The 20,692-nt window shown below is 39.3% G+C and overlaps 1 protein-coding gene across 7 annotated transcripts in view; it reads right to left on the reverse strand.

Moving 5' to 3' along the window:
* Positions 1–975: 975 nt before the first annotated feature.
* The window catches only part of LOC101740376 (uncharacterized), a 30,945-nt gene continuing 11,228 nt past the window's right edge, over positions 976–20,692 (reverse strand). For 6 of the 7 annotated variants that reach the window (XM_062671362.1, XM_021350140.3, XM_038014573.2 and 3 more), the window contains 4 exons: positions 17,431–17,578; positions 12,395–12,547; positions 4,223–4,406; positions 976–3,568 (listed from right to left, as the gene is read on the reverse strand). In XM_062671362.1, the coding sequence (XP_062527346.1) occupies positions 3,294–3,568; positions 4,223–4,406; positions 12,395–12,547; positions 17,431–17,578 (760 nt within the window). In that variant the 3' untranslated portion in view covers positions 976–3,293. Of the gene's footprint in view, positions 3,569–4,222; positions 4,407–12,394; positions 12,548–16,615; positions 17,281–17,430; positions 17,579–20,692 lie in introns of those variants that run through there. The other variant, XM_038014574.2, reaches the window with a different exon arrangement.

Genomic DNA, 20,692 nt, shown 5'->3' on the forward strand with positions numbered 1-20,692 from the left:
AAGAAAACCATATTACAGAGAAAGTTGTTGATGGGTAATTCTACTTGGTTTGGCTTGGCCACTTGGCTATGTCTATGTAAGTATTCGCCATTAGCAAAACGAGAACAGCTAGAATCAATATGTCTAACAGACTCTCCCGAACGGTGGCATGCTCGACAAATGTTAACCGTCCCATCCTTTAGTATATATTTCTGATAGTTGTTGGTCATGATAGCTTTGTCCATAATTAGAAAAATGAAACCTTCAGTTTTCCCAAAGAGGCTATTGAATCGTAACCAGGCCGCAGAAGCTAATTGTTCCATATTTTCTTAATTACATATAATTACAGGGTATTAATACATACAGGCAAGCACAGAAATTATGAATTCCATTAAAAGTATTTAAATACCGTCAATTTTACTGGTGGTAGGGACCTCTTGTGAGTCCGCGCGGGTAGGTACCACCACCCTGCCTGTTTCTGGCGTGAAGCAGTAATGCGTCTCGGTTTGAATGCTGGAGCAGCCGTTGTAACTATACTTAGACCTTAGAACTTTCTTAAATTTCAAGGTGGGTAGCGCATTTACGTGGTAGATATCTACGGGCTCCAGTATCCACTTAACACCAGGTGGGCTGTGAGCTTGTCTACACATCTAAGCAATAAAAAAAGTCACGGTGGGTGGCAGAATTCAACTAGGTAATGATATTTAAAGATCCCGAACCTAACCGCCGAACAGGAGGTAAAACCCACCTATTGAAAGTAAACAATTATCGAATTCTCCTTTTCATTGAAATTGTCGATAAATTTCTTCCTCCATGTTGGTCATCACTATCGTTCATGAACACGAGCAGTAGTTAGGATCGCTCGCTACCACTGTCAAGCTCCCCAAACAACGTAAGAGACAAGCACCCAACGCGTAGAAGGCTTGTTCGAAATATGCCACAGCACTATTCCATATATCGAATGGAAAAATAGCATGAAAATAAAAATATCCAAAATTATTTCACAATCAGTTTATTATTGCATAATCTGCAGATAAAATTATGTACAAAAACAATCAGCCCTGCAAATCTAGTGGATCACTTATATACATGTGTATCACTATCTTTATAATCTTGTTATAGAACAAGATGGCGTAAAAAAAAAACTATAAGACCCTAAATTTGTATAAAGACAGCGAAGACATTAAATTCGTAAAATGTGGAATTTCTATTAAAAAAACAAAAAATCCACCTTGTCCCTTGTCATGGCTATCTTAATTTGGTTAAATTGTGTTCTACATACACAATAGTAATTTAAAAGTTTTTAGTGGAAATACGTAGGTATTTGTGATATGTACCGAGGCTTCAATGTGTTAAAATGTGACAACATTGAAAAAATGCGTTTCAAATATTACTGTTATTTTATTTGTTATATGAAAGTAGAGGTAGGTACCTATGTAAAAATGATTTGGCGTTGTTGAAAATTGTCCACAATTTTTTGACAATTTCATTCCATTTCACACAGATAATTTTAAAATACAGCGATCCATTTTGGAGAAATTGATATGTAATAAATTAAATAATTTCCGAGGTAGATTAATTCAATACGTATATCATATCTAAGTGTATCTAAAATATATTTTGTAAACATTAGCATAATATGTATAAACATCTATATGAATTTTCTTCTATTTACAAAATAAACATGTAAAAATAACAGTTTACAAGTTGCTTTATATGTGATCCCTGTGTTCAATTATGAAAAATATAACATCGCTCATAGATTATCATTGTGATTTTTTTTACAGAATTGTTGTTGGTTATTCTTAGAAGATTTCGATATCACTAACGTAGTACTATAAAACAAAATAGATGACTTTCAGGTGGCTACTGCAAATAGTTTTGTTTCATATGATATTTATCGGGATTTATACAATTTTTAGTATTTAATTATTTTCAGTTCTCAAAATAACTTAATAATATAATTTACGAATTCTGTTGTATATACGACACAGATGGCTTCTTTATAATAATATACGCACTAGGTACTCTAATGTTTACAATTTTTTGTTGTAAAAGTATTTTAAGAGTAATGTGAAGAATATAAAAAGATACTGATACTTACGGAGGTACAGAACCTCAGGTCGGATTATTGGAATGTCAAAAGCGAGGTCATCGACTATCATAAACTGTTCTTCAGAAACTAAGCTTGAAAAAGGTTATGTCTTAACGCTCAGAGAACACCGTGTAGAAGATTACATTATAGGATTTGATTTTACGAGGTGCACAATGGGAAACGTCTTGTACTTGAAGTAAGAGAGATTGAGGTAGACGAGATTTTTTGATTATTATTTGATAGTCTTTGGTGATCACGATTGTCAAAGTTTGAGGGAGGTACCATCTCGCACAATTGCTTAGGGCAATTCCTATGAAACATGCTAATAAAAGTAGACCTAAAAGCCGTAAATGAGTTACAAATCCACTCAAAAAACTAGGATCCCAAATAATTCGAAAACCACATTTTTGTAGTAATAATTTGTTGTTTTTATTCGGAAGCCCGGCTTTGAGGTGAGACCATTACGCACCCCATGCGAGCTCTCACTCAGTATTTTTGAGTTTTATCTTTAACGAAAATCTTTTGTAACGAGAGAATTTCCGTCGTGTCACAAACACCGCAGCTTTTCAAAATCAATTTCCGTTTTAGCTTCCTTCCGTTCCGTTTTAGCTTTCTACGCAAATTTAATTTCATATCTGAACGTTATAATAACAAAATTATTCGTACGCCTTGAATTAAACAAATAATAATTTTATTTTACAGTTATATTACTTTTTTAAATCAAAGATAATATTTGCGGTTTTGTCGTTCTAAACTTCCTTCATTTTGTGTACGAAATGGTCATTCAAATATTCGTAATATCCGTTATTTGATCACTAAATTAGCTTAGCGACTAATAGACAAACCTGTAATCGCAAAAATTAGACGAACGGTTATGTATATTATGTATTGGTGCATATGATATGTCATTATTTTACATACAAATGGAGCTGATGAGCTGAAAAAGGTTTGCAGTTTTATATACGGTACCGACATTTCATGTGTACCAACATAATATTATTGTTTGCTATCTGCTAATGATTAGGCGCTCTAATTTTAAATTAAAGTAATTCTTTGTTGGAAGTTTGATAAATTAGAAGAAGTTTATGGGAATGTTTTTTTCAGATATATCACTAAAAAATAATTTAGTTCTGTTATAACGATCCGGCTTCAGCAAGCCGTTTAGTAAACGTCTGCTCCAATCTCTTGGAGTCGCGATCTAGCGAAGTCGTCCTCCAGACTAGACTTTGTCTTCGGGCTGCAGAGGTAGACTAGCGCCTTCTTGTCTTCTCCCCTCTTTAGCGGCGGCAGCAAGGGCTCTTTTATGTCTCTTCTTAGTTCTCTCTTTGTGGACAAATAGTCTTAGATAATGACACGGGAATACTACGCATTCTCCGTCCGGTTCCTCGGCGTCAATGTAGACTCCTCGGACGAGGATTGAATTGGAACAGTTCAATAAGACGAGAAGGCAGAAACTGACGATATGTGTGCACCAGTTGCTGAATTTCGGCCAATCTGTTAAAAATCAAATAAATTTTCAAAATATATTTCAATTTTATTTTATTTAAATTATTTTCTTAACTTGACTAGCTGTCACCCGCGGCTTTGCCTGCGTGTTCAAGGAATAGTGTCGATAATTTTTTCTATAGTGTCACGGAATACACCTAAACACAATAAAACAGTAAGTATCCCGTTGGAATGTTTTTTTTTTTTTTTCGGAATTAAAAGTAGCCTAAATCACTTTTCTGAACCAAAACTATAATAAAAAAAATACATGTCAATTGCCGTTGTTTCATTTCGACCTGAAAGATGGACAAACAAATACACTTTCACATTTATAATATGATGTTAAGCATGGATTTTGGGTAGTTAGTGTAAACGAGGAATTGGGTAAGAATAATAATTTTGAATTGCTTTTTTTTTACCTAAGCTGAGAGCCTTGAGAGGCTATTTCAGCGTAACCTTAACTAGTAGGTGAGCTCACGGGGCTCAAGCCTGACGACGTTGCTAACACGAACCCTAGCAAGAGCCGTGCTTCGCAGAATCTACCACCGGATCAGAAACGCGACCCATTGAGAAGATCCAGACTTAGGGTCTGAGGGTTAATTTACTTAAGGACGATGACCGGATATTTAATTTGCCTATACTTTACTATGCATAAATACGAACCAGGGAAGAAATAAACATTGAGCAAGCCCCACACTCCTCGCCAGACGTTGACCGTCGCGAAAAACGACACGAGATGGTATACGTCGGCCAGGAGGAGTCTCGGCGCGCCTCGGAGACGTGCTGCAGCCCAACACATCGGGACTTGAAGAGAGAACGTCATAATAACCAGCGCGTAACCTAGTGCCTGAAAAAAAAACAGTCATTAATCTTAGCTTTATGGTATGGACATGTGATGAGACGAAATGAAAATGAGGTTGGTAAGAGAGTGCTAACTATGAATGTGGAAGGATATAGAGGAAGAGGTAGAACTAAGAAGAAATTGATGGATTGCGCGAAAGACGATATGGGTAAGACAGAAATGAGCGAAGAAATGGTATATGATAGAAGAGTATGGAAAGAGAAAACATGTTGCGCCGACCCCAGGTGACCGGGAGAAGGGCAGGATAATGAGTGAATGAATGAATCTTAGCTTTAAGCAGCCACTATGTTCCATCTTATACTGAACGGGTGCCCATAGAATACAACTTGAATAATGACGGTAGGTACCACCTATTTGCCTATTTCTGCCGTGAAGCAGTAATGCGTTTCGGTTTGAAGGGCGGGGCAGCCGTTGCAACTATACTTGAGACCTTAGAACTTATATCTCAAGGTGGGTGGCGTATTTACCTTGTAGATGTCTATGAGTTCCAGTAACCACTTAACATCAGGTGGGCTGTGAGATCGTCCACCCATCCGAGCAAGAAAAAAATATATGATACACTGCATAAATAATTTTTAAATATAGCATGCCTTGATTATCTCAGAATTTGAACTCTAATTAATGACTACTTCACGGCCGAAATAGGTAAGATTTTTTCAATGGGTCGCGATTCCTACCCGGTGGTAGATTCTGTGAAGCACAGCTCTAGCTAGGCCTAGTGCCAGCAGATTCTCTCAGGTTGAGTCCGTGAGCTCACCCCTCAGTCTGAACGTAGTTAGAGTAACCCCTTAGGCTACCAGCGAATAAGTAGGGAAATAAAAAACCTTGTGAAACCTTCAAAAATTAAAATACAATTATCCTAAATATCTAAGTATATGTAAAATTTTGTCATTAGTAAATAATTGTAAATCATCTTTTATAGTATGAGATAGCGCCCTCTGTGAATTAATTTTTAACTTCACGTATAATCCTAAATTAAAATTCACTACAAGAGGTTTCATACACACGCTAGTATTAAAAAAATCTTATAGATGGCGCTGTATTAAAAAAGCACTACACTGAAAACGTCTAATGTGTTCTATCTCATTCTCTCGCCGGCTGAATTCTATACATTTATGTGTTTGTGTCTCTATGGACTTAATTTTTCGTTTCATCGAGTTTGAAATCACAACGATTCTAAAGAAGTTTCACTTCAAAAAGAATTCATCAACTGATTTCGATACGTTTTCGTCCAATATTCTTCGTGTCTATAAACACTAGTACTGTTATCTGTACAGTGCGAAAATACCAATATCCATTTTGTATACTTCAGACGAGCTTACTGCTAACAACTTAAGGATGTAAAAAAATTTCAACGATTATAAGTATATACTCGTAATATTATTTTGTTATAACATAAACAATTAGTTCACAATAGACGTAATGTAGACATTTCGATTGTCTTTATACTTCCCTTATCATGTTTGTGACGTTTATTTATAAACTACTGCATTATTCAGATAATCGACGCTTTCAAAATTATCTAGTGTCACTACACATACTATTGTACGTCTCTGTCATTATTTGTACGAGTAATAGCAAACGTTCGCCTCTTTCTCTTACTATTTCCAGATCTCTCATTTCGAAAAGCAGCTGTTAAATTAATAGCACAAGTTTAAGCGCTTAATGTGCTTTTTTTTATTTATTGCTTAGATGGTTGGACGAGCTCACAGCCCACCTGATAGACCATAGACATCTACAACGTAAATGCGCCACCCACCTTGAGATATAAGCTCTAAGGTCTCAGTATAGTTACTACGGCTGCCCCACCCTTCAAACCGAAACGCATTACTGCTTCACGGCAGAAATAGGCAAGGTGGTGGTACCCACCCGCCCGGACTCACAAGAAGTCCTACCACCAGTAATTACGCAAATTATAATTTTGCGGGTTTGATTTTTATTACACGATGTCATTCCTTCATCGTGGAAGTCAATCGTGAACATTTGTTAAGTACGTATTTCATTAGAAAAATCGGTACCCGCCTGTGGGGTTCGAACACCGGTGCATCGCTACATACGAATGCACCGGACGTCTTATCCTTTAGGCCACGACGACTTGCTTATTAAACTCTTTTTAATTATACAATATATTTTTAAATACGTTACAAAAAATAGGTTAACGTTGCTCGCGAGACTTCCGATAAAATCCACTAGTGATTAGGTAATTGTGAGAAACCTTCTCATAATAAATGCCATTATTATTGTATAATCATTACCTTTTTTTTTGTTCTTTATATAATATTGTACTATGGCAACACTTCCAGAAAATATACGAAAAAAAAAAAATTAAAGCACTTACACATTTCACATTATTGTTGATCGTTTCAAACTCCACTATTAATGCTACCTACAATTTCGTTGTGTCAAAAATCTTTTATACCTACTGTAAATAGCTTTACACTGTTACAATGAACGAATATCTGTGAATGAATACTTAAAAAAAATCTAATATTTAAAAAAAAAACATGCCTGCTGAGTTTCTTGCCAGTTCTTCTCAGAACGGAGGCTAGTTTTTGTGAATTAGCGGTAGTTCTTTTTGACGTTCAACAAGTACGTACATTCATTTATGTTGAATAAACATTTTTTGATTTGATTTGAATTCCGTGATAATGGCCGAAACGGCTGAGACGTTCGGCAGATTGATATATTTATAAAATACTAGCTGACCCGACAAACTTCGTATTGTATACCTATATATATATATATATATATATATATATTTTTTAATAGGTTTGGGTGTTGATGCGCCCTTGTCACCGAAATCTTAATTAATAAAAACCTTTAGTTAACTGATCGATTTTTACTTTTTTTTTGTACACAAACCTTGCTATGACGAACACAAAATTTTTTTTATCCAATTTGTGGCCGGCGTTTTGAGGTTTTGCACGTACATACTTTATGCAGATTCATTTATATATATAGATAATGAGTGTGTATATCCAAATCACAGTTCACATTTAAATTATTTGAACACAAAATCAAATTATTTTTTTAAATACTCTGCTATATATAATTAAGAGGCTGCTAAAATGTACCCTATAAATAAATCGTAATCTGTTGATTGCTGTCCTTTGTTCACCCCTCTGAATGATAAGATAATATTATATTACCTAAGAATGACATAAATTACGAAGGAGCCATTGTACATATAATAGATGATATGAACTAGGGTTGTATTTGTCAAAGATTAGAGAGGCGCCGCATGTGCGCCGTCCTTTAAATGAAAGTATTGATTTAATTTAAGGAAAGTATTCACGCGCTCTTTATTTGGAAATGGAAAATTTTGTGCTGGCTTCAATAGATAATATGAGCCTACGTAATACTAAAGAAATATCTGAAGTGGATAATGTTAAAGGCACATAAGAAAACGTTGAGCTAGACAAGGATCTATACATAAATTGGTTGTATTTATAGTATAGGATAGATGTACAGCAGGCATAGATGCACAGGATCTTCGGTTGTGACAGTAAATGACAGGGAAATAAGCGGAAAAATAATGCACGTACCAACATTAGGTATATTGCGTCAAATTATCGAGACACACTAGCTTAGATGAATTATTGATCATAATAATGCTCAGTAGTATTTTTTATTGATGTTAAAGAATCTCACAGCCTGCCTGGCAGAGCTGGTCCGGTAATCATAATAACACCTCGCTTATTTCTATCTCAAAGTTCTAATGAGTTTCCATTAAATAATACTTTATACCTCACAATTCCGGCCTTCTCAGCTATATCTATATAATTAAAGCATTTTTTTTGGCTTAGATGTGTGAAAGAACTCACGGTCTACCTGGTGGTTATTAAAGTACCATATCAACCAACCGAAATGCCGTCACCCACCATGAGATGTGAGTTCTCAATTTCTATTTTATAAACAAGTCATTTTTCAAACGGAAACGCATATTTACATAACGGCAGAAATAGGCAGGGTGGTGGTGGTTTTATTTTTTTAACGCTGGGGAATCCGTTTGCGGATACCGACTACCAAAGATAGAGACAAGTGGAGAGGAGTTGTGCAATGGACGAGTTGTGAAACGCCACCGAACAAAACACGACCTTCAGAAACGAAGATGCAGATTCAGAAGACATAGGTTCTTTCAAATGGTCTTTAGTTTCGCACCGACCTAATCTGGATCCGAAGATGTAAATAACGAAGATTAACGAGGCATTTTAAGCTTTCGCAGCTACGTATATTACACACACTAATATTTAACGGATACGATCTTCAGATGTAGGTAATAAGTTACCCATATTTCGGTGATTACGGGTAGCCTATTGAATAGTCTACCGAGTTTACATATTAGCATGTGTAAGATGTATAAGTTTTTTAGGGTAAAGTAAGTAAGGCCAGATGATCTTACATGACGATAGTCTCGACTTTGAATATTAATGAGGAGTTACTGGTGTACACCCTTGGCCTCCTCCACAATCTACCTCCAAAGCCTACTACAACTTCCCCGTAAACCAACCTTATCAACAATATGATCAATAAAACTTTTTCTACTTGACCCTTGGGCTATTGTGGCCCAGTGTCCTGATGCGTGGCTTTCATGTGTTCGTACCGGAAAAAACAGAATAGCCACTATCCAAACGAGATTGTCACACGATTGACGACGAGCAACATTGAGTTATCTATTAAAGAGTTTTCAGATTTTATTATAATATGAGGGAGCATCCTAAATATTAGACTACAAGACAAAGTCAATCGAGCGTGTGAAGACATTTCTTGGCAAACCAGCCGATGATCCAAATGTTATTGATCGGAACATGTACGTACGCAAACATATCTTGAAAATGTCCTTAGATGCAGACATCTATGAAAAATATTTTGTTCAATAATAGCTATTCGCCACGCATACTACATATGCATATGGTATATGGGTAAAGTAAACACATTTAAGTGGAACTGGATATGTTGTATGATCTGATACGAAAATAGTCAAAAGAAATCACTATGTGCGTACCTTCATCTATAAAAAAACGGACGAGACGAACGGACAGAACAAGGGGAAAATAGATGTGAAGAAAACAGCTGTACCGCTATGGCGAAGGAAAACTGCGAATAGAAAAATATAGGAAACAATACAAACTTTTGCTAGAAGGCAATCTGACAATTAGAAATAAAGTGTTTTGGATGTGTATTGGAGTATATAGACTACAATAACTTTATATCGGTTGGACTGCGAGCTCGTAAGGCCCTAAATCGCAAATAAACAGCCTGTGTAGTTTCATTGGACTTGATCAGCGGAAGTAATTAATAAGTGGTCAGCACTAAGAATAGCTGTAAAATTCCATAAATATCCCTCATTATTCAATCAACTAAAAACGGGTAGAGTTTCAGGAAACATTAGTAGCTGATGAGTTGAATTACTTGAAAGGAAGTTGTGGGTGCACAATTAGAAAACCAAAGAAGAAATACAAAAAAGAATACAAATTCTGTTAGTTTTAAGAAACTTTGGTTGGGAACTTTATGTCCTGAGAGGTGTGTTGACCAAAAATGCATTTAGATTTCGACGTGTTAGATTTACTGTTTGTAGATTGAAAGTATATAAACTGTTGAATTTGAAATAGAGATTATTCCAGAGAAGCTATTTGCTAATGATATTAACAAAGAACCGACGATACTAACATTCCTAGAAGAATTTAAAAAGAAAAGAAAAAAAGTCTCCAAAATGACGTCTGACAATACAAAAAATACAAAAGTGATTACAGAATATACCCAAAATTAATTCAATGGAAACTGCCTTGCGGAAAATCTTTATTTGTTGCTTTGTTATCAACTTAATCGAAATAACCAAATTACCCAGCTGACCGTTACTAGTCCAAGGTAATAAAATGACTGTTGAAATACAAACATTAATATACGCACTACGTACTAGCACTTGTGTTGAGGGGACACAAGACTGCTGAGAGGAAGAATCAATTGCGTGGCGAATGTACAATGGCCATTGACTCAATACAGCGTATATCGTGTAAGCGGGAAAATAGCATCTCTAGGTTTCATTGTAGTCAGAAGATTTAGTTGAACAGATACTTTTACTAATTTTTATATTACAGAGCCAAAAATAATATGTCAAAACTAAGAACATATTTAATTAAGATGTGATAAACTAGCATTAATGTAATACTTAAACATACAAAAGTAATGATGCAATAAGACGTTTTTTTTTGTTAAATAAAATCCGTATAAATTATATAAACAAACTTGGTAAGTCAGAAATATTATACAAATATAGTAACAAAACAATTGTTACTATATTTGTAACAATTGTTACAAATATAGTAACAATTGTTACAAATATAGTGTTATAAATATAGTAACAAAACAATTGTTACTATATTTGTATAATATTTCTGATTTCGTTTTATCTTAAGACAACTGTAACTGTTGTTTACAAAGATTGAAATATTAGTGATTTCTGAGGCTTTATAGGGATAATAGGCCCCAGAAATCATTAGTTTCTAGGCGATATTTTTTGTGCCTAGATACTAAAAACATTCCTTAACGTGGAAACCTTGTACCACTCATGAAAGTCGTCATGGCTTGAAGGATAAGACTTCTAAATGTAGAAACCTTATATCACCAGCTGAAGTCGTCGTGGTCTGAAGGATAAGACGACAGGTGTATCTTTTTAAGCGATGCGACTGAGCCGATGTTCAAATCCCAGCAGACAGATATTAATTTTAGTAAAGAAATACACACTTAATCATCATCATCATCATAATCGGTTGCTCTTAGCAGAGCAATAGTGGTCATGTAGAATTATTGCTTATTAAAGCCTTGACAGATGTTTTCCATAGTTTGCGAATCGAGGCCCGGCGCATGCACTCGTTAAGTGGGGTTCCACTAAGGTCTTTCATCTGATCAGTCCGGCGCATGGGGATTCGTCCACGAGATCTCTTATCATTGACCCTACCCTGAACAACAAGTTTCTCGATAGACTCTTAATACACACTTAATACATGTTCACGATTGACTTCTACGATGAAGGAATAGCTTCGCGTAGTCGAAATAAAACCCGCAAAAATATAATTTCTGTAATTGGTGATAGGGCGTTCGGTAAGCTGACGTAGGTGGGTATATAAAAGAGAAAAGAAGCGCAATCCATCCATTTCTTCTTAGGTCTACCTCTTCCTCTATATCCTTCCATATTCATAATTAACACTCTTTTACCAACCTCATTTTCATTTCGTCTCATCACTTGTCCATACCAACCCAAACGCGCACTTCTCAACTTCTGTGTCACATCTTCCACTTTCTGACTTCCTCTAACATATTCAATCCGTATTCTATCCATTCTCGTTACTCCACACATCCATCGCAACATTCGCATCTCTGCTGCATGCAATCGCCTTTAATCCGCCACTTTAGTGGTCCAACAAGCTGTTGAGCCTTGTTGAAGTTTATATATATATTGACACATTTATACACGTATATACATGTCAATGTTATATAAATATACATGTCAATATGACTAGAACAGAAATACTCCTTAATATTGATGAATTTGACGGAGCGACTTCTGACGGAATGGAAAAAGGAATAATTCGAATGTGCACGTGAATTTCATGAAAAGGATAATGTACAACAATCATTTCACTGAAAAAGCCTACCAATGGAGTACTAAAGTAACCGAATCGCCAGGAATACCGTATTTTTTCAGGTATGAGGGGATTTATTCTGGAATAGCTTCTAAGGCTACCAGCAAATAGGTTGGGGAAAAAATAAGGCATTACGATTTTCAGCAATCACACAAATCGAACTACAAGAGAATAATTTAAAGGCTTATAATAATTTATAGGCCCCCTAAAATTGTAAATAATCAAAATTTTCACCAATTGCAAAACAATTTTCTCATATTGGGACATCATTAGCTGTGTCATATCTATAGGCACTCTGACTTTATCATGCCAAATCCTCTCCTAACTTACCAATGAAATCCACAAAGATTTAACTAGGTTGTCTGGTAAGATAAAGATGTCCAGTAGAGCCCAGGAGCCTCGCCACACGAACACCACTAGCGAGCCAACCACGCTCACTGAGAACACGCAGTCCAACACGTAGAGCGCCATGTCTTTACTGTTCTGTAAGAAATTTTAATTTTAATAATCTTAATAATAATAATCGTTGGTCTCCAACGTAGGAGAACAACATTATTTGAGTAATAACTGGTATTAGGACATATTGTTGGCCTGCACGGTTAAGTATAGTGTTCCAGATTAAAGTGTGAACAATCTTTTTACGAAATAATACTACCAATAAGGAAGTATAAGCCTCTGTACATATTATATCAATAAAGTCCAGAGATTAAGCCACGGTATCATCATCATTATCATTAGACTACAGAGGTTCACAACTGGATCATCACCATCATCTTAGGCTTACTGTGGGCCTTAGCCCGGTCCAGTATGTCTCTCCAAACTCTTCTTTACATGACTTTCTCCTTCCACTTTTTGACACCAATTCCTTTGTAGGTCCTGCTTTACACCATTTAAACATCTGAGATTGGGACTGCTACACCTTCCGTGGCCATCTGGTTTGCCTTATACTAGTTGTTGAATTCTGGTCTACATTCTAACTACATCTCAGGCATTCAATTTCAATAGTTTTTTATGATATCATACAACTCATGCCTAAATCGCGTCCAGAATAGATCGTTTTCCTGCACAGTCCCGAATATTCTTCAAAAGATCTTCGGCTCGAACACAAGTAGTTGGATGTAGGATACTCAGACCAAAATGTCTATAGGAACCTAACCCTCAACGCTATAGCAAATTTATACGGTGTTTGAGTAAGTGTATTAGTCATGAGGCGTCTGATGCAAAAGAACTTGAAGGGTATGATGAAGTGTTAACCCAGGTCCTCAAATAAAACATGCAGCCCAATAAAAAAATCCTATCACTGGGAACTCAATTGTAAATGATCGTGATGTAAATGATAACCTCCTAGATCCGTTGCCTTTGTAAAAGGTATTTATTTGCTTGTCAAAAACTTGACCTTGTTATAATTTGTTTTCAGTGCAAACAGCACAGCAGTCAGTTTATAGTTTGATTGGAAGATTTATGGCCTTTTATTTTTGTAAAATAAAATATTTAACCACCTTTTTTATATTTACGACCAAGATTAAGACTTAGGCATATAGAGAAATTATTGAATTTTCGGACTGTAATTGATTTGTCAATATAAATGTAAGTCAATATAATTTAGTATGAATACTGGTTTCGAAACAGATGACCGTGTGTTTAAAGATTTAAAAACCATACACAAAAAATTGGAACTTATAAAAATAACCGGATAATCTGGATACAAATGGGCACACCGCACTTCCCTTTTTTTTATTCGGCTCGAAGGACCAAAAAAGGGATGTACAATATGTCCAGGCTTCCCTTTTGCTATGTTAACGATAAGAAATCGGATGACTTGAGAGACTATTTACTGATAAACCTAAACTAACTGATAGATGATATGGTACAAATAATTTTATGCGAGTAGGCGATGACTTTTTGATAGCGGTATAAAAATTTAATACGAAAACACAATTTTTTTTATTGTTTATTCACTGATAGCCTCGAGGAGCTTTATTAATTTCTCTGGGTTGGTAAGCGAGTTAACAAAGCTAAGCCTGAGAGTATTTATACCTAGCTAGGCCTAATTAACTTCAGCTCGAAGCAGGGGAGCGCTTTGCTGAATATACCCCCGGAGCGAAATCGTGAACAACTGAGTAGATCCGGCGAGAATCTCAATGGGTTGTGTCTATTGTTAAGTTTTAGCGCCGTTTGATCTCGCGTTTATTTTTTTCATTTTATTGATTCCTACGACTCAAATACATTATTTTTTTCGTTTTGACGATTTAAGTTTTATTTGTCGACATTCTAGTATCGTCCGACCTACCGCACTATTGTCTGAGTCTCGTCTCGCGTTAAGCCGTAAATTGAATTTGAATATTTTAAATCTTACGTCACCAATAATTTATTAGCAAAATATACAATTGACATATCTGCTAGGCCTACATAAGTGAATCAAGTAAATAACTGAGTTATTTGGAAACGGAAGGTCAGGTCCGGCTTATTTACTTCTTGCTATGATGGATTAACAAGCTCACGGCTCAGCTGGTGTTAAGTGTTTGCAGGAGTATATACGCCAACAGCGTAAATGCCGCCACATACCTAGTATGAGTTCCAAATCACGGATTTACAGTACAACGGCTGCCCCATCCTTCAATCTGCAATGCATTACTGCTTTACGGCAATAGGTAGGTGGAGGTACTTACTCTTGCTGGCTCACGATAAAATACTACTCCAAAAATCTTAGGAAAACAATATTTGGCAGGTAATTTTTGAGTTACGCCTATTAATGCATATATAATTGACTTCGATTACATAGTTCTTATTTTAATTAGTTGAAGCAGGCTTTCTTTTTTGGTAAAATGTTTGTATTATTGTCTCATCTAGTTATTTTACGTATTTTCAACAGCCTTTAATGACGTGACGCGTAATCAGGTTTGTTCTATTGTAAGGTTTCAGACATTCATGTAAGTGTATAAAAACAATACAACGTAGAAATGTTTGTTTAACGGTAATAAAAATGTATATTTACATAATGTTTTGTTCAATAATGTTTTGATCATTAGTAATTTGTATTATTCTGTGTTGTTATTTTGAAGTGGCAGTGAAATCTTTCAAAATTTAAAAGGGAGTTCCCCTTTTTTTTGTTCCCTACCTATTCACTAGTAGCCTAAGGCGCTATGCCAGGTACGCCCAGACGGATAGGCGAGCTCATGGGCCTCAAACTGAGAGAATTTGCTAACACAGGCCCTAGCAAGAGCAGTGCTTCGCAGAATCTACCACCGGATCGGAGTCGCGTCCCACTGAAAAGATCCGGCGATAAGCTCAGTGGGCCGTGTCTATGGGTTAGTTCGCTCGTCGAACTCTTCTTCATAATCGACGAGGACGGTGACCGGTGCTTGAGGGTCCTAAAAGCACCGAGAGTGAATCCGGGGGATCCGACAAAACATGTTTCGGGTGACGGCGGCTTTGCGTTGCCCCGTCGCGATCGGATATGGGTTCATTTTTTTTTTTAAATATTATAGTGATCCGAGACAAATCACACACGATAATCTAGCCCCAGACTAAAATTATGCACCAGAGACTGATATAAATATGCTACTATATACGTTTGAATATATACATTGATAACGAAACACCCAGACAAAGAGCAAATAAATTTGTTCATTGCGCGAATATCTGCTCGATGTGGGACCCTCGTTCCAGCAGTCAAGGGCTTTACTATGAAAACGAGTTGATCACCCTAAAGTACCCCTATAAACACAACCGGCTGAGTTTCTCGCCGGCTCTTCTCAGCAGGTCGCGATTCCGATCCGGTTGTACCTCACAGCCCACCTGGTGTTAAATGGTTACTGGAGCCCATAGACATCCACAACGTAAATGCGCCACCCACCTTGAGATATAAGTTCTAAGGTCTCAGGTATAGTTACAACGGCTGCCCCACCCTTCAAACCGAAACGCATTACTACTTCACGGCAGAAATAGGCAGGGCGGTGGTACCCAACCGCGCGGACTCACAAGAGGTCCTACCACCAGTAATTAGACTAGTAGTAACCAGATTTAGTGAAGCACTACTCTTGCTAGGGTTCATGTTAGCAATTTTCTCAGTTTAAGCCCGTTAGTTCACCTACTGACCCTCAGTAGTTAGTATAGCTCCTTAGGCTGCCAAAGATTAGGTAGGGAAAAATACCAAAGATACCAGGTAAACAATTTTCTAAGAATAAATAGGGAATTGTAGAAAGATTTGACGAAAATGAAGCTGTAAAGAATAAGAGAAATTTAGGAAATTTATCTGTTTTATGTTAAGCGACAAAAACTATAAAATTTATTACGTGCTTAGTATTTTTACTCAGTTTACGAAAATTGAGGGTAAAGAAACTGTCAACATTATACAACATATATATAATATTATATTACATAACAAACATGGACGTTCTAAAGTACAAACTTCAGATCTCAGGACAACAAAGAAATATCAATTTAGATATGATTAACAATAAGGTCACGTTGCAGGGAATCACGAATCCACGTGTATATCGGATGACAACAGGAAACGAAAGGTCAGGGCAGGAATAAGATCACACTAACCGTGCGGAACATTGTCGGAACCGCGAAGTAATCGGGCGGTGAATCCACGGCTACAGCGAATGGCGCCGCGCTGATGTTGCGCAATGTGCGTAGCGCCGCGAGCGAAAGCGTCGCCGCCGCCGTCGTGGACAGCAGCGTCCGCGCGCTGTTGCCCGTGCACTCGTTCAACAGGTTCCATACACCACGCCAAGCACCCACACAACCCACTGCGGCCACGCACGTGCAACAACGCGACAGCGCGTAGTACGTCAACCGACCGCGCTCTGGCTGCAGTAGCTTGGCCAACTCGGATTGTAACGCGCAAAACGTCAAGTCACAGAGAAGACCGAAACCAGCGCTGATGGCCGCACTAGCGATCGGATGCTCGGGTAGCACATACAAGTCCATAAGGATCCATGTTGATTTCCAGTAGGCGACTACGGCGGGCGCGACCACTGTTGCTGCGAAGAGGACGTCGGCGGCGGCGAGTAAAGCGGCGTGGGCTCGGGATCCGCCCGCGAGCGTGTCAGCGAGTCCAGCCGTGCTCCCGCGCATCTCTCACTGACTCACTAACAAGTGCGGCGTACTGCCTCCCGCGCCAACCAGCGCGACTCTAATTGTATTATCAGCGCGTCCCACCACCGGAGCCGCGTGTTTGCTCTCCGGGATCCGACCGCGATTACTACGATACCGACGGATCTCTGCTTAATCGACACCACAGTGTAAATAACTAGCGGTATCTACGTTTGTATCAAAAAATCACTGTTGTTTTTAAAACAATTTGGTAAACCAATTTTGATTTGTTGACAGATAGAATATAGTATCGAAAAACTTACAATTGTCTTGAACCTCGTAGTGAAAAGGTATGTCGCTTCCTTCCCGTCAGTGTACAGCAAAAAAGGTGAGGCGAGAAAGTTGCGCGAAGACCGTAAGAGAACGGCAGAGAAGTAGAATATGAACGTGAGAACTGCTATCAGAATAGTCCTAAAAGTAAAGATGATTTAATTAGAATAGTAAAATAATATTATATCATTGGAGTGTCTAATCTTAGATTCAATTGATGAAAGATTAGATACAGATGTAGTATATACAAAGACCATATTGTATATATATAATATAATATGTATGTAGTAGTAAGATACACGCAATACAGAAATATATATACCTATACAAAACAACACCCTCTTGTCGTGGCCTCCGGAAATTAAATTCTCGATCCTGTGGACCGAATGGTAAATAGTGGACGTCGCCCTAAACACGTAATTACTGATTCACTCGATCCATTAACGATGCTTTTAGGTACCTCAAGCACCGATCACCGTCCGTCACCGAACCCTTCGTCGCAAGTGACGGGTTCAGCGAGTAAACTAACCCATAGACATAGCCCACTGAGTTTCTCGACGTGGCTTCTCACTGGGTCGCATTTCCGGACCGGTGGTACATTCTGCGAAGCACTGCTCTTCTTAGGGCCAGTGTTAGCAACACCTCCGGGTTTGAGCCTCAAGAGCTCAGTGATATAGCCTCTCAAGGTTATCCGCATAGGTAGAAAAAATTTAGATTCGCCCAGCATGTGTTCCTATGAAGTTTGGTAGATTTCGGATCAAAGTCAAATCAAAGATCGGCCGGTTTTGACTAAATACAATAAGTAAGTTTATGATTTTAAATTGAATCAATGACTTGTTTTTTTTTTATTTTTTTTTTATTGCTCTTGTAGGCAGACGAGCATACGGCCCACCTGATGGTGAGTGGTTACCGTCGCCCATGGACTTCAGCAATGCCAGGGGCAGAGCCAAGCCGCTGCCTATCGCTTAATACTCTCCACAAGCCTCGTTTGAAGAAGGACATGTCATAGCGCTCGGGAAACACCGTGGAGGGGAGCTCATTCCATAGCCGGATGGTACGTGGCAAAAAAGACCTCTGGAAACGCACTGTGGATGACCGCAGTGGCTCCAGGTAGTATGGATGAACTCTACTCCGGTGGCGGGCGGTGCGATGGTAAAAACGAGATGCCGGTATCATCTCGAACAATTCCTCAGAGCACTCCCCATGGAACATACGGTACAGAATACAGAGGGAACCGAAGTCCCTCCGCAGACCCAGAGGCTCCAAACGATCCGTGAGAATGGGATTATCGACAATCCGAACGGCCCTCTTCTGTATGGAGTCTAATGGAAGAAGCTGGTATTTGGGAGCCCCGGCCCAAAGATGGGAGCAGTACTCCACGCGAGGCCGGACTTGTGCTTTATAAAGCAAAAGTCTTTGTCCAGGCGTGAAGTACCGCTTTGCTCTGTTGAGGACTCCCAGCATTTTGGACGCCAACTTGGCTTTGCCTTCCAAATGACTCCGAAACTGGACATCGCTCGAAATGTCGACCCCAAGTATCCCGATACTCTCGGAAGGTTGCAGGGATATTCCTTGGAATTGCGGCGCCATGACAAAAGGGTCCTTCTTCGCAGTGAACGCGCAAACTTGTGTCTTTATCGGGTTGAATTGAACCAAGTTCAATTCACCCCATTCGGAGACTCGCCCCAGAGAGTTCTCCACTTCAGACACAAGTTTTGATCGTCTCTCTTGCACTGCGCTCCGAGAGAGACTCTGATGGCCGATATATCGCGCATCCCCCGTGCTGTCATCCGCATAGCAATGCATGCCATCAATAGACAGCATGTCATTGATATACAGGATGAAAAGCGTGGGGGAGAGCACCGAACCTTGTGGAACGCCAGCGTTACTGGTCATGGTATCAGAGCAGTCACCGTCTACAACGACCGTGATGCTCCGCCCATCCAAAAAGCTAGCGATCCACTTGCAGAGTCCCTCGGGGATTCCGTAAGATGGTAGCTTCGATAGAAGTGCCCTATGCCAGACCCTGTCGAAGGCCTTCGCGATATCAAGGCTCACAGCAAGAGCCTCGCCCTTGCTCTCCAAGGCTTCAGCCCACCTGTGAGTAAGGTATACAAGAAGATCGCCAGCTGAGCGACCGTGACGGAAACCGTACTGTCGGTCACTGATCAGCTGGCGATCTTCAAGATACTTCAGGAGTTGTGTATTTATAATTCGCTCCATCACCTTGGAAAGCAAGGAAGTTATCGCGATAGGCCTATAGCTCGACGGGTCCGACCGGTCACCCTTCTTGGGGATAGGGTGGACGTGGGCGGTCTTCCATGAAGACGGAACCCTGTTAGCGCAATAAGAGAGGCGATACAAACGCGTTAGCGCAGGTGTCAGCTCAGGGGCGCACGTTTTCAGAACCACTGCGGGGATGCCGTCTGGCCCACTCGACTTATGGACGTCCAGGAGTCGGAGCTCCCGCCTAACTGCACACTGTGTGAAGCAGATATCCGGCAGGGAGCTATCACACCGGGGGATGTTCGGTGGTGTGGCACCCCCGTCGTCCACAGTCGAGTTCGAGGCGAAGAGTTTGACCAGAAGGTCAGCCTTCTCTTTCGCGCTGTGGGCCAGAGTGTCATCGGACTTGCGCAGTGGTGGGAGACTAGACCTACAAAAGTTTCCTTCTGCAGCTTTGGCGAGCGACCAAAAAGCACGGCTCCCGGAGGGATAGCTCTTTAATCGCTCGCCAACTCTAGCAACGTGCTCCGCCTTCGCCTTGGCAATTACCTTCTTGTAGGACCTGGAAGCGACGTTATATTTCCGCCTTTCCCCTGAGATGTTAGGATCCCGACGTCTCCTGGCATTATCCCATGCCACGTATGCGGACCGCTTGAGGAGTGCAGCATCCCTACTGGCATTGTTATACCAGGGTCTGCTGCGACCCCCAACGGGCACTTCAGAGGAGGGAATAAACAATTCCATCCCCCGGAGCACCACGTCTTTAAGACGGTCCGCACAGACGTCAGGATCAGCAGAGGAAAAGCAGAACCGCCCCCATGGGTAGGATGCGTAAAATTCACGCAATCCATCCCAATCTGCTGACATATACCGCCAAACTCTACGATACCCGGTCGTCATTCGACGACCAGGACGAGAGAGTGGTACGGCAGCACGAATAAGGCAGTGATCAGACGATCCAAGCGGAGCGTCGACCACCACACTGTATCCGGCCGGATCCGTGGTCAGCAGAAGGTCCAACAAAGAAGG

Source organism: Bombyx mori, chromosome 12 (genome assembly GCF_030269925.1).
Source record: "Bombyx mori chromosome 12, ASM3026992v2".
NCBI classification, from domain to species: domain Eukaryota; kingdom Metazoa; phylum Arthropoda; class Insecta; order Lepidoptera; family Bombycidae; genus Bombyx; species Bombyx mori.